Below are 15,760 nucleotides of genomic sequence, written 5' to 3' on the forward strand. Positions count from 1 at the left end.
CTTCTTCCCTGAAGGAGGGAATGTTGCCTGCACAGCAACCAGATGTGACCTGCAAGACTGTATGAAATACCATTACAAGCAAAAACAGGTCCCATATTCCATATCAGCATCTGCAATAGCTCATCAAGTATTTATCAGACCATTTGAACACTTCTACAGGTCCTAGCATCATACCACTGCCAGAATTTACTTATTATAACCTGCAATGAAAAAGCCAAGCACGCTGTAAAGCGGCTGGTGCCTCAAATAGTGGGAGATCCCATTTTAGTTTGGTTGCCTGCCTTAAAGGTCAGATTTCTGAGCAGATCCTGCTGCTGGAATGTAAGAGACTGTGAGAGATCAAGACAGCTGCACTTCAGGGCACGGTAAGGAAGAGTTTCTCTATTCTGCCATCTCACCCCATATGATACCAATCCTTTGACAGTGACAGGGGAACAGACTTACCTTGCGCTGGTGCCTCTGTGAGGAGAACTGAGACAAGGGAGCTCCTCACCTGGGGACGGCGGCGCAGCTCAGAGCGCCTTGCGAAGTGGCTCCGCTCAGCTCTGTGGGACCAGGGGGATCCAACAGGAAAGACTCACCAAACACCCAGCACTTGAAGAGAGCCAAGCCTGACCCCAGAACCACACTGGCTCCTTCTCTGCAGCAGACGAAAGCAATACCCATGGGCTCTGAAGGTAAGAGAGCCAAACTTCACAAGATGTACTTCTTGGAAGGTTTCTTGATGCAAAACCTGCCATTTCTTATGTAAAAAAGAAGGGGGGATGGAAGGATAACATAGTTTTTCTTCCCTGAGCTAATCTGTGTCTCTGATTTGCTTCACTCGTTACATGGACAGAAGATCCTGTCAACACAGAAATAATGCCGAGTATTTACAGTTTAATGGAACCCAGGGACCAATTAACAACACAGAAAACCACCAGGCAGTGTATTTCTCATTGTAACAGGAGGGAAATCTTCCAGTACGGCTGTTCCCCCATTTCTTAAAATAAAGCGCCAGCGCTTTGTCAATGATTTCTCAGTAGTAATGTTTATTATCTGGTAGTTTTACCATTGCCCATTTATCAATCATTTTCCATGTGCTAGGTTCAGTCACAAACCCCCTCTCTTTACTTGTACCCCCCTCCCAAAAAGACAAAAAGAGTAAAAAGAGAAAAATAAAAAAAAAAGAAAAAGCAACTGTCATTAGGGCTTCAGACCAGTGATGTTAGAATCTGCCCTCAACCCCAAGTTCTCGAACTGCTGATTCTTCAATAGCTTGATGGATGCGATGCACCTCGTCCTGCGTTAAAGTCCTCTCTGGGTGGCGATAAATGATACGGTAGCAATGGCTGACCTTCTGTGTCCTACAAAATATAAATCAAAAGAGGACTCATAAATACATGTGCCTACAAAATGCAAATACACAAGGCAAAACACTTACCCTCTGGACCATTTTTTATTTGCAGTCTAATTTTGTTCCTGTTGCTTGAAAATCACCTTAATGCTAAAATACACAGTCTGGAGAGGTGGGACTGAGCTGAATTTTAATTTTGGTAGAGGACTATGCTGAAGTCCACCTAAGGCCTCAACTTGTATTGCGGTATGGTAGCTTCTTAACAGGGCAAACAGGCCCCGGAGGAGGGCTATGCTAACACCACTGAACTGCTGCTGACACCACAACTCTCTCATTTTGGCGCTAATGGGGCTACCTCGAGGGAGCACTGTGCACACATAGCCTCCTCAGACCAGCAGGGCTGGCGCTGATGGGCATAAGGAAAGCACCGCACAACCTCTGTACGCCAGAGAGCAATGTTGCCAGCTAACATGGGGCGTCTCACAAGCCTGCCCATCCAGGCTCCAGCCTGGGGGATGAGACCGAATACACAGCTGCAAAACAGAGTAAAACATTTATTTTTCAATTCGGGTGTCTATTTTGCCTTTGCTGGAAATGAGGAACAAGGACAAAACGCATCTGAAGTCTCCGTTTGTGGGAGAAGGACAGAGATGCAAGACGAGGGTGGCCATCACTCCCGAAGCGGAGCACACTGCAGCCGAGGTGCCGGGGGCAGCCCAGCAAACTCGGGAAGAAACGGGGTGAGATGGGACAGCAGGCACACATGGCAAAATTTCTTCCTCCCTGCTACTATGGAAAGGAAAAGGCAAAAGAGAACAGGGAAAAGGAATAGGGAAGAGGGAATGATGAGGAAAAAAGAAAGTATTTAAGAGTCGCTGAGTTTGGCAAGGACAAGGTAACGCAAAACCAGGAGCAAACCAGTAGGTTGAATAAGAGAGCAAAAAACCTTCTTACTCTCCATCGAAAACAGGCTGAAGTACACAGCTCTTCCAAGGGGCATCTCTGCAATTGCAGAGCTTGTATTACTCCATTTAAATGGCAGTTGTTGCATCCTTTTTATTTTTAGTTTCAAATGGAACCCACACAGCTGCTTCTTTCAAAGGTAAACACTCACTTCAGTGAAAGAAAGAAAATCTGAGGGGCAAAATAATGGGAAACCAGAGATCAAGTACTAGGCAGGAGGGTCTCCCCAACTAGCATTTAATGGCACACAAAGCCATTCAGAAAGCTTCAGGTCATCTCTCTCCTGAAAATTTTTTCATGTTAGAAACCATGTTTATTATGACTATTTGATTAAAACTAAGGTTATATGTGCTCACAAAGGTAACTCTCTGAAGATACTCATTTCAACCTCAAATCCTACTAGAAACAGGCACAGGTAGTTTTTATCTCATAATAGCTATTTGATATCAGCTTTGACCCACCCAACATGGATGGGAAGCTTGCCTTGCTCCCAGTGGCGGTTTACAACAAAGAAGGTTACTTCAAATTAAAGCATTCCTCCTTTTTTGTGTGCTCTGAAAATAAAGCAAGTTAAATCTGCCTAGCATAGGAAAGGGCAAACTGCATTTCATAAAGCGTTAAGCTGACTGCAGTTAACTGCTAAAAACCAGCCAAGAGCTTTCCCTGGGTGCAGGTTAAACGCTGTAGGAAAGTGATTTTGGAGAAAAGAGGGGGAGGTGTAACTGTGGAGAAGGTGCTGCTCTGCTCTGCTCCACCTCTGCAAAGTAGTTGAGAGGACAGACCTGGGAGAAGCAAGTAACTGGAATAACAAGGATTTGGCCAGATGCTACATTGTAAGAGAGAAATTTGAATAAGAGAGGGATAATGAATTGGGGCTCAACAGAAACAATTTTCAAAACCAGGCTGGCAAACACCATTACAGCTGGTAGTATTTCAGCTTTTAACGGTGCTTCAGCAACCCACCTGAACAAAAACATTTGCAAATTGCTTTGGCTGAAAATCTATGTAGAAGATGTACAGCCGCAGCCCTGATCCTGAAGTCTTGTATGTAGTGGGAATACAACCCATGATGGAAAACTCATTGCCACCATTTAATGTGATGTAAACACAAGTCTGCTTAATGTATTTAAGCTGTGGTAGGGATAGCTACAGCACTGTTTCTTCATGGGTCTTCATGGTTAACTTAAGGTAATGATTTCTCTTGACCCATGTGTTTAGGTATCCCCCTCCCTCCATCCTGGTAAGCAGTTCATTCATAAGGCAAATTAAATAGGTCAGAACAGGATGCAAAAGTTTCTTGTGGGTGTTGCGGAAAACCAGTATCTTTAGGAGGCATTTAAATAAGGAAAGGGTAGAGGTCTTGCAGAGCAGCACTGGACTAGAGCAACTGACGTCATTTACCTGGACGTGAGCAAAGCCTTTGACACTGTCTCGCATGACATCCTGGTCTCCAAGCTGATAAAATATGGGCTTGATGGACTGACAATTCAGTGGATAAAGAACTGGCTTGACAGCTGCCCCCAAAGAGTGGCTGTCAATGGGTCCATGTCCAAGTGGAGGCCACTGACAAGTGGAGCCCCTCAAGGATCAGTACTGGGACTGGTCTTGTTTAACATCTTTGTCAGTGACACGGACAGTGGCATAGAGTGCACCCTCAGCAAGTTTGCCGACGACACCAAGCTGCGTGGGGCGGCTGACACACTGGAGGGAAGGGATGCCATCCAGAGGGACCCTGACAGGCTGGAGAGGTGGGCCCATGCCAACCTCCTGAAGTTCAACAAGACCAAGTGCAAGGCCCTCCCTCTGGGTCGGGGCAATCCCAAGCACCGATATAGGCTGGGCAGCGACTGGCTTGAGAGCAGCCCTGGAGAAAAGGACCTGGGGGTGCTGGTAGACGAGAGGCTCAACATGAGCCATCAGTGTGCACTAGCAGCCCAGAAAGCCAATCATATCCTGGGCTGCATCAGGAAAAGCGTGGCCAGCAGGTCGAGGGAGGTGATTCTCCCCCTCTACTCCACTCTCGTGAGACCCCACCTGGAGTACTGCATCCAATTCTGGAGCCCCTACTACAAGAGAGATATGGACGTGCTGGAACACGTCCAGAGAAGGACCATGAGGATGATCAGAGGGCTGGAGCACCTCTCCTATGAGGACAGACTGAGAGAGTTGGGGTTGTTCAGTCTGGAGAAAAGAAGGCTCCGAGGAGACCTTGTAGTGGCCTACCAGTATCTTAAGGGGGCCTACAAGAAAGCTGGTGAGGGACTTCTTAAGATGTTGGGTAATGGTAGGACTAGAGGGAATGGATTAAAACTAGAGATGGGACGATTCAGATTGGACGCTAGGAAGAAGTTCTTCACCATGAGGGTGGTGAGACACTGGAACAGGTTGCCCAGAGAGGTGGCGGAAGACCTGTCCCTGGAAGTTTTTAAGGCCAGGCTGGACGGGGCTGTGAGCAACCTGATCTAGTGGGAGATGTCCCTGCCCACGGCAGGGGGGTTGGAACTAGATGATCTTTAAGGTCCCTTCCAACCCTAACAATTCTATGATTCTGTGATTCTAGCTGCAGCTGAAGTTAAGAATTGGTGCATGAGAAATAAAACAGGGATTGCGTTAAATGTAATGCATCTAACTTTAATTATAGCCAAAGAATGATGTAACTACTAATACACATTGCTGGCTACGGATCACTCATGTGGTTGGTATGTTACATTTTTCTCCCACCTTTTAGCTAGGTTTATTTGCATCTTTGTTACTAATTAGAAAGGAGGAGTATAATGGTTCAATGCTATTTCAATAAAAGGCACACTGCAAGTTTCAAAACCTTAAGGACTGTTTTCAGAGTAGAATTATCTAACTTTCAAGGGAGATGTGGAAGAGTACTTCTAATAGCCGCCCCCCGCAATAAAATACGAAGACAATGTGATTAATCACTGCCATCAGCTGCAACTGGAAACAATTATTGTCAGCAAATAATACATGTTTGCTGATTCCTTTTCTTGCTTTCCTTTTTGTTCTGCAGAGTCACAGAGTGTTTGCCTGCCTTAAAGATGGCTCTGCTAATGCATAATGAACTCTCTCCTGCATGTCATGCTGCAGCCTGACGATACAGATGCAGTAGCTCTCTAACCTGAGCAACAGAAAATTTGAGGCCAAAATCTAGCACAGCAGCTTCACCAGGTTAAAAAAAAAAATTAAAAAAAAAATAGAAGCTTAACAGTGAGCGCATTGGGCTTTATTTACCTAAACTGCACCACCAGACGAGTCCATGCGGTTCGCAGTCACGCGGACTCCTCTCCCATTAGGCTTCAGCTGATCTTAGTGTCACAAGTCTCCTCTGCACCAGCCTGCGGCTTTCAGGTAATGAAACGCAGTGAATACAGTGAAGCACTGCTCAAAGGGCAAAGGAAGATAGGGATTTATTCCAGCGCCCCAGGAGGAAACAAGAACCCAGTCCGTGAACAAACACTGGAGTGAAACAATGCCTAATGCTCTTTCATATATTTTTTGGAGGAAACAGCTTTGCCTCGTGATTCTCGGGAATTGGCACACAGCCACCTCCACGTGCTAGGGAGCCGCTCACTGCCGGGTCGGAGTCCCTGCATGGGCCCAACCTGAAGGTCAGTGTATGTTTTTTGATATTTCAGCCTGGTATGCGAGCACAGCAAGAAATTAAGGGGCCTTAGTCTGCCACTAGTCTAATAAAATGAACATGAAAGCAACCTGACACTGGGACCAGGGCTAAAATGAAAGGGTATGTTAGGCAATAAAAATTAGTACCTCTGTGTTCGCTCTCCCTGCATGGAAGTCCACTGAAGGACGTTTTAAATACAACTTGTCTAGAAAGCTGATCCCAGAAGCTACCAACAGCAAACCACCCGAACATACTGGGGAACCTGTCTCAGTGGTTAGGTAAGACTAAAACACAGGGTCGTTCAGTAACCAAAATGTTGCCTACAGAATAAATGGCTGGTATTGGCATTTGTCTCATCCACATGCAATACTGTAACAAGAATGAAAATCTCCCCATCCTGTACTTGAAGAGGGAGACAAAAGGGGCTGCAGTTAGTGGGGAAAAAGCCACTTTTGAACTGTGTTCTACTTTTCATCGGTCTTAAATAAGGCACGGAAGCACAGAGACTTCTGTAAGGTTACCCCTGCTCTTATGTGGTGAGGACAACAGAGAACCAGACATTTTTCTAGAAAGCTGGATTTACTTTGAGGAACAGAAAAGTAGAGAAGACAATCTCCCACAGCATCAAGGAGCAAAAAAGCGTACCATCTCTTTTGTACTGTGAGCAGTGCACTAAGCAGTACTATTCAACATCATATCTATATCGCACCTTTTCCTACAGGATATTATTTAAAATGAAAGATCTACACATGTGGCAATGCAAGTATGTGAAATTATTTTCTCTTTTAAGTGGGTCGTGTTAATGAGGTTCTTTGAGGGTCTCCCAATTCATGCCATAGCAGTTTGTATCCTATATGCCCCCAAAAGATTAATCATGTAATTACCTCACATAAACCTTCACACAGTACCCAGTGACCACTACACGCTTCACGGAGATCACATCACGCTCTGAATATGCACGGAATGACCTCAGGGAAGAGAAAGGCTTGTTTTGTTTGCAACAATGTCCTGAAAGGGATGATGATGGGGAGAAATGAAAATACTGTCTCATGTTACTAGCATTGTAGTTGCCAAAGCCATGCGGCGTGCACAGCTTTGGTTGTGCTGTGCGGTTCCAACAGTTCCAGGATAGTTCACGTTGTAAGTGGAACTGGGAAGGAATATTAAACTGCAAGAAGAAGATGTAATTACCTTTTCCTTTTTGTTTCATGCCTTCAAACCACATCCACCACTATGATAGTAGGCACAACTGCTAAATGTCATACTATAAATTTTAAATTGACAAATAGCACTCTTTGCTAGGAACCACATCATGGAAAATGGCAAAAGGCTTGTGCTATATACCTTACTGTCAATGGCAAATAATTCAATTACCATGGTGATATGCCCGTAGAATATAACAGTAATTCTCTGAACAAAGGCCTTTCCCAAAGATGCATTCTCATCAGTCCTTTCAAATGCTAATACTCCATTTCTCTGGAAAAGCAGATTGTATACAACAGCATATTTTAAAAAACAGACATGTTTTTGTTTTAAGGTGCTAGTGAAAGGCACTAGATCATTCAGAAGAAAGGATTGTTTTAAACCCACAGAACAGGGAATGGCCATTTCTGTTGCACATCTTTTGTAGCTGACACCTGGCAGAAGGATGGTTCAGCTTCAAAGATAGTTCAGGTCAACATAACCATGCTGAGACTGTCTACATTACTTGACCACTGTGGATTTCTTAGGTGGTCACTTTAAAAGAGCTGCATGTTCACTGACAGATGGTTGGACTGAAATATTGCTCTTCTATTTCACAAAATTGAGACAGTAATGGACTTTTTGCTCTTTTCTAATTGGACTTGGTGAAATCTGTATCTGAATACCAAACCCTGAACCTGCTTGGCCTTTTCGTTCTTTCTTTCTTTAATATTCATTCCATTTTAAGCTTTTCTTTTAATGTAGAAAAAAAAAGTCAAAATTCTGTTAATAGCCAGCTTATTGAGAGAGATAAAGAGCATGGTATGGGATGCAGTGGCAAAGGACATAAATAACACCTGCTAGTTAAGATAATGCAAGGTAGAGGAAAAATGAAAACACTCAGAAACTTTTCAGCTTCTCAGTCACTGAGACACTGTTAAATAGTCATAAATAGGACCTGAGCCATTGTCAAGTATCCGAAAACACTGGACTGGTTCGAAAGTTTTGATCACGATTTTCTTTCTACGAAAATCTATCACATTTCTTACATGCAGGAGGAGATACAAACAGATATATACTGGAAAAAAAATTCATAAGCATCACCTGAAAGAGAAAGTCTCCTGGCTGTGAGGTGTACTCACTAAAAGTTTAGTGACACAATTCAAGCAATTACTTGTGCTTTGGACCAGCACTTTGGCCCCTAACGACCTTTCCTCATTTCAAGAGACCATCTTGGTTTGTTGATACATGCCTGCAAAAGAAGAACTAACGTGAGCAGCACAGGGCTCTTTTCCGCCAGCTCCCAAGTAGAGGGAACTCTTGTAAACAGACTGAGTTACACAAGAAACTGAGAGAGTATTTCCCTTGTGCACTGTTACAGTTGTCTCAGTAACCAGCCAACGATACAGTCAACCCATCTCCGATCCAAGCACTTCCCATTAAAAAGCTCTTAAGCCTCACAGCATCAAAAGTAATGGAATCCATTACATGCAGGCAACAATGAAATATCACTAGGGTGAAGAATAAGGAGAAAAACATAATTCTCCATTATACCAAAAGAAAATCCAAAGTCCCCACAGGATCATAAGCTAACTGTGACACAGACTTTTGCTGGCACGGGGGGCCAGAAAAAAACTGCAAAGCCTTGGGGTTTGGCATTGTGGTTTTTTGTTTTTGTTTTTAATACAATGACTCATTGATTCCTTGAAGAAAGCAATGATCAATGGTTGTAAAGCAGGTATGAAACCAGTTCTCAAGGGGATGGATTCTAGCAGTAGTGATGACTGCTTGTACTCCAATCTCCCTCTCTTTGGGAAATTCATCTATCAAGCACAGGCGACAGAATTCCCATCACATCTGATCTATGCCAATGCTGAGGAAACCATTCCACATGGATTTAAACTTGGATGTGACAGAGTTGTCCCTTTTGTAAGACAAACTCCGTGCTCTCAGTTCACACCGTGCCTCCTCAATTTTCAGCGGCTCACCACTCCACCTAGTGAGTCAGTTCAAAATCCTGCTCTAAACCCAGGAAGATTCAAGAGTAGGCTAGAGGCTGAATATCTTCAAGACATGCCTTGCTGTCAGCACAGTAACCCTGGAGCACTCACCACGCCAGACAGATGCAACATTATGCACCTTTAATGGAACGAGTCTCTCAACTTACTGAGGCTGAGGCTTTCAGGAATAAAATCAAGCTGTACAGTGGGCATGCACACAAAGATCAGAACGTGTGCAAGCCCGTCAGGCTCAGAATAGGGTACGAAAACCTACTTTTTCTTCACGGTTATCGCTACGACAGATACAAGGACTGCACAGGTGGAATGAAGATAAGAAGAAGCAAACTTTCTGATACAAAAGCACACGTACAAAATCCAGTGAAATAACTTCTATCCATTGCAGTGGCAAACGAGATAAGGTTGTTTGGTAAAGTACTTGAGACACTTAATTTTATGTACTAAACACAGAAAAACAACTGGATGCTGAAACTAAGAGGGAAAAAGCAATAGTCTCAGCATCAGACAGGGCAGAATACCTGTTCTGTGTACACACAGAGTGTTATTTAGCTTCACTTTCCCTAGGTTTGCTTGAAAATGTTCAGTGCCAAATGCTTTTCAATATCTGATCATGTTTTCACCAAAACAAAATGCAAGGGATAATACTTTTTGTTATTCGTTGTTTAAAAGTTGACCACTAGAGGCTTAAACATTTGCCAACCCAGCAAACAAAAGAACAAAATAACTCGATTTGGATATTCTGCCTCATGGGAACTGCCATCTAAGCTCCTTGACTTTCTCCTTCCCTGTGTAGTTCAGAACCTGTGGCAGGACTACATTTCCCATGAGAGGCCAAGGCCAAAAACTCCTATGATGGATCACCTCCCCTCTCTGGAAAAGAAACTTGGCTGACACAGCTGATGAGGAATCAGAGCCTACTGAGGAGAACAGAAGCATGCAATACCTGGAAGTCCTGGCTGCTGAAGTGTTCTGGCTGCTAGCCAGAAAATTCTTACAGAAAAATTAACATTTTCAGTGAGTAAAACCACAACAAATCAACACGGTTTCTGTCATGGCTGGCTCTCCCACTTTTTCCACATTTCCCTTGACCTCCTAAATCCCTCATAACTTAACAGGAGAATGAGGCAGCTCCAGCAGCAACAAGCTCTGTGGGTCTGGCAGAACTTCATGACTTAGATAGCTCATTCAAAACCCCTTGTGCCTTCCAGGGCAACTGGCTAGGACCGGAGCAGTCAGGGACACAACCTGTTTGCAAAGAGTAACTCTGGAAAACGCACTGCATTTGCCGAGTTGTTGTGCTTCTTGTGCGAAGGCATCGTATTTACCTCTCCGTGAGCCACAGCGTGCAAGTAAGAAGATGGAAGAGGCTCTGGTCCTGCTTCTGTCAAACTGCAATATTAATGGTTCCATCACTGGTCTTTAGCCACAACAGTATCACTCAGAAGTTTCCAACCACTGGCAACTGGAATGCCATATCCAAGCACTGAAGAGTGACAACCTGTCTCAATAATCCGAACAAATCCAACACGAGAGGTGAATTTGGACTCTTTCAAATGCTATCTAAAATATTTATAGTAAAAATGTTAAGTGTGATACCTTTTCAGTTCTTGTGAGTGAAAGATCAAAGAAGAGAAGTATAAATATTTAGCAGTTTTTTCCCCCAACTAGATGTTAATACTACAGGGAACAAAAAGTATTACTAAAAATAACATTGCTGTCAAATTAAAACATATTTCATAATCAAGTAAAAAGGGAATTTGTATGAGAATTTAAAACAATTCATTCTCCTAAGAAATGAAGATGGATGGGAGCGACAGCCAGTTTAGAGTTGTCTCCATCGAGCACTGGCAGAAATCAGGGTCTACAAAGTTAGGTGGCAGAGAAGTTCATGGGAAGGACTGGATGCTGTTTCAGGTACTTGTATAGATTTCACCCTTGAGATTCAGAATTTTCATCCCAGAGCGAGGTGTTTAAGTTCCCTTTACACTTGCTGAGAGTTGAGGTAAAGAGGGACATGGTTCTGGCATCAGATCAAGAACCTAAATGATTATTCCAAGGTCACACAGCGAATCGATGACAGAGAAGGGACTTGGATAAGTGCAGGCACAGACCCTTTGAGTTATCCTTCTTTCAAGTTACTCTTCCCCCTCAAACACACTTCCAGTCACCGTTCTTTTCTGCAAATTGTACAGCAGCCCTGGAAACAAAACAGGCTATGGCAGGAAAAAGGAACTCATCCCATATACAATGGACAGGGTAGGGAAAAGTGCAGAGCTAACATCAGGACAACCAAACGTGCTGTTTGTTAAGCGAGAAACTAATCCCAAATCAGAAGAAAACAGGAGCAGGGGGAAGATGAAAGGAGCAGGAAGAGATGAGTTAACTGTAGACCAGAAGACTTAAAAAATTAAAAGGGACTTAAAAATTGAAAGCACAGGTTAAAAGAAATCGCTTGCCCTTTTTGTGTAAAAGCCCCCCTGGGCAGCCAGCAGCACTAGAAAGTAACTTGAAAACATTTGTACCTGTGTGTGTGCAAAACCAGGGGGTTTCTCAATGGGACAGCTTACAATATCTGTTAAGCCTGGTGGAAATTCTGCAGCACAATTAAGTGCTGTTTACTATCTCCTTCCAGTCCATACGTTATTTTTCCTCTCAGAATTCTCAGGTTTTATGAGCCTTAATCTGGCTAAGAGGGTTTGTTTTGGAGATGTAGAAATTCACCACTTTCCCTCCCCTAGGGTCGTGTGGTTCCACACAGACAGTCACAAGAAACCCGTTCTCATTGCTTTTCTGACAGTTGCTGCCTTGGGATGACAACTCAGAAAAAGTCCTCAAAGTAAGGATAACTACTGGCCAGCAGATTAAACTACTGTTAACACACAGGAAAACTGGCTGGCTGTTAAATGTTTCTCTTGCTGGGTCCCATTTGCACAGGTAATACATTTGGACCATAATGACAGACAAAGAGCCCGTGTCTTGTAGGTGAGGCTTGCCTGGTTATTTTTGAATATAATGATGGGGAAAATGTCACAGAACCATTAAAACTACCCAAATGATGACAGTACGTACCAATCAGGTGCACTGGACAGAACTTTTACAGCTGTCAAAATGAGCATTAGTTTGGAAAACTGTAATTGCCGTGTTTGGAATGTTGCCCTCCCTTGATACTATGGCTACTCTTTATGAAAAGACAAATGAAAAGAAAAATGTGAATGTGATAGAACATATTCATAGGGAATACCTCCTACGCTAAGATGATATGAGCATCGTGCAATAAAACACCATGTGGGCATGAAGAGTAAAAGGTCAGGGTACAAAATGAGATGCATCATTCTGTAAGTAAAATTAAATTATTGGTCTGCCACTCAAGAAATGAAAGAAAGCCATTGAGACATTATACTAGGAAGATCAAAATACCATTTTTGCTAAGACTTTACTAAAAAAGGCCAAATGATCCTCTCACTATCAGGAATTAATACCAGCAAAGAAGTGATAAGATTTCAGCCCAGAATGGGGAATACACAGGGAGCACTAGAGTAAATCAAATGTTCTCAAATTGTCCAAAAGATGAACTTTGCCCTAAGATACTTCAGGAATGAGCAAAAGAAATCTCAGAGCTGTTATCAGCTGTCTTTGAGAGTTCATGGAGGACACATAAGGTACCAGATGTTTGGAAAAGGTCAAACAGAATGCTTATTTTTGAAAATGGAAAAAACCCCAACCCTATGAAGCCATAGGAGCTACATGCCATTTGCTTTTACTTAAATCCCCAGAAAGACTCTGGTGCAGATAACCAAAGCACTTGTAAGCACACAATGGAAATGAAATCAACAAAAAATAGAAAACATGGATGTATTGAGCAAATCTAGTCCAAACAACCTAATTTCTCTCTATAAAGGAGTAACAGGCTAATAAATCAATAATCAATAAATGAAACAACAAATAGCAGGAAGTAGCAAACAATGTGGAGGATAGGTGTGTGGGTAGGGGTCTGTACGTGCATATGGAACATATATTCATAGTCAGCTAAACCAGATAAGAAAAAATGGTCTAAGATCAATATGTCACAAAACATAGATCCACTGGCAGTTGCAAGCTGTTTCAGACAAAGTTGAAAATTCTTAGGAAATTTTTTTAAAAGTTGTAACAAAAAGCAAAACAAAAAGGAAGAAAAATAATAAATCCAGTTCGTAAAATTAGGTAGTACAAAATCTGTCTTCCTAAATGTTTCACCTTGGAGGGAGTTGCATGAAGGCAGACGAGAAAACTGGTGATCAGTAAGATTACTACTAGAAGGTGATGTTCCAAATGGCTGGAGTAGCTACCAATAATTTGTTCTGGAAGCTGTTATCCATGGCTCGTAGCCAAATCTGAAGGATCGTCTTGTAGGGTTCTTCATCCTGGCTCCCATAGGATGCAATATTTCCATTAATGGAATAGGTGATGCAGCCGAAACATTTGTTAGCTGGCAAATTACATTAAGCTGGGTAAAACACTAAGTATAACTGAGGACAAGATTAGGGTAATCTGGACTGGAAAAGCTGAAGAATACGTTTCAACCAGGAAAGTCTAAGCTTCTGTACTTAGCCCAAACCAACTAGCTGCAGGCACAGAGGATGAGGAACAACTGGGCATACCGCAGTGCTGCACAAAGCATCCAAGCACTCCGCAGAATAACAAGCCGAAAGTGAATCCGTGATGTTGCTGGGCTGCTTTAAGCTAGGCAAGCACCACTCTGGGATGAACTGCTGGAATGCAGCCGGAGCAACATCCTTCTGCCCTACTCAAGACTGCTACTGGCTCGGCTGAAGTACCTTCTTCACACCTGAAGAAAGATGTGAGGCAACTGGAGGCAGATCACTGGGGAGCAATGAGAAAAAGCAGATCTCTAGATAACACAAATTATAAGGAAAGATTGAGAGAGCACAGGCTGCTCAGCCTAAAGGAGAGAGAGCACAAAAACACCCTTCAAATACATAAAATGCTGCTGCACAGAGTTAGGTAATAATCTGTTCATCAACATTCACAAGTGGCAGGAGACGGAAGTAAGGAGCTCATATTGCAGAAATGTTCTGCTTGAAAATTCACTTGGAAAGGCGGTGGGGTCCCCATTGCTGGAAATCTTGAAGGACTGGTTATACAAGAGTCTGTCAGGAATGCTATAAGTAGAGCTGATCCTGTTTTGGAGTAGGAGGATGAACTAGGTGGCAGTACTCTTCAACTCTTTAGCATAAAATAACAGTCTTTAAAATGCAGAAAGTTGCTTGAGTAGCAAAGACATCTCCTTGTAGCTCCAACTGAATATGCATTGTGTATTTCTTTATCCCATTGCATTAAAAGGAGATGGGGAAAAAGCCCAGTTCGGGAGGCTTCGAGGTAGGAAATACAAACCATTGCTGCTATAGCTGGCAAAAGAGCTCTGTGTTACCAACACCAGATTCCCAGGAAATAAAGCAAACAGAGAAAAACTTTTGAAGGGGAACAGCAGAGACCAACAGACTGAGAGGGGAAAGGAATCCCCTGAAAGTGATGTAACCTCTTTAGGCCAGCAACCCTTTCATTAGCCTTATAGGCCTATGTTGAAGTACAGCAGAGAGATAGGAAAGCAAAGTGCTGCTGAGTTACCCTTCACTGCCTAAAACCAACAAAAAACCCAGAAAAGTCCACTCTGCAAGACAGCATCCCAAAGGGAGAATGTCACTCAGCTGCTTGTATCCTTTGCTTCAGGGCTGAGATGCACGTTAGGAAAGCTCTGAGGAACAGCCACAGAAGATGCTGCATATCCTTGATAGGCTGAACTGCATCTTTCTCTTTTATGCCTTTCTGAGTTTGTATCAAGAGGTTAAACCTTTGCTTTCAGCTTTCGAAATTCACATTCAATTCCAGGCAATCTTAAAACAAGGACGAAGTCTTTCTACTAACAATACAACATTGCAAACAAGCCTGTTGGAAATCTGCACCCCAAGGCAATTTGGGGAAGTCCAGGGACTAGAAGACATCTGAGATACCAATACTTGAATGAAGGCTGGTTGGCCCTGAGGAGGACAACAACTCTGGGGACTATGGCCTTTTGACACAGAAGCTGATTAACTTTATTCTCTGTTGCAGGTAGAGAGACTGAAAAATAGAGAGGAAACAACATGTCTAAGGACATACAGCAGATCAGATAATCTCATAACAGAAACACACAGAAACTAATAGAAATCTCAGTACAATGCTCTGCCATGTTTCCCTTGTATTTGTACGTGTCATCCTGGCCTCCCCATTCTCACTCACTTGCTGCTCTGTATTCACTTCTTGTACCGCTTCCTTATGCATGCAATAGCTGGAAGGAAGGAGCTGCCTTTCATTTTATCTACCTACATTGCCTTTTGCAGCAGAGAATGAAAAGCCACGACTCTGCTACAAGGAAAAGTAACCCCATGGACTCGTATAAGAATATGTGTATGTAAGTGTATATATACATTCATAGCCACTGCTGCAAAAGCTAGTTTTTGATTAACCTTTGGAAGTTTGCTTGGACTGATAGTATCACCAGTTTTGGGGAAATACTGATGTTTATTAAATCTTTTTCAGGGATTAAATGTTGATCTCATAAAAGTTCCATTGCATATGTGTTCTTTCATTCTT

The 15,760-nt window shown here is 43.0% G+C and overlaps 1 protein-coding gene across 6 annotated transcripts in view; it reads right to left on the reverse strand.

Moving 5' to 3' along the window:
- Positions 1–1,011: 1,011 nt before the first annotated feature.
- The window catches only part of FARS2 (phenylalanyl-tRNA synthetase 2, mitochondrial), a 253,897-nt gene continuing 239,148 nt past the window's right edge, over positions 1,012–15,760 (reverse strand). For all 6 annotated transcript variants that reach the window (XM_063325965.1, XM_063325964.1, XM_063325961.1 and 3 more), the window contains one exon: positions 1,012–1,346. In XM_063325965.1, coding sequence (XP_063182035.1) covers positions 1,208–1,346 — 139 coding nt within the window. In that variant the 3' untranslated portion in view covers positions 1,012–1,207. The remainder of the gene's footprint in view (positions 1,347–15,760) is intronic.

Source organism: Chroicocephalus ridibundus, chromosome 2 (assembly GCF_963924245.1).
Source record: "Chroicocephalus ridibundus chromosome 2, bChrRid1.1, whole genome shotgun sequence".
NCBI lineage: Eukaryota > Metazoa > Chordata > Aves > Charadriiformes > Laridae > Chroicocephalus > Chroicocephalus ridibundus.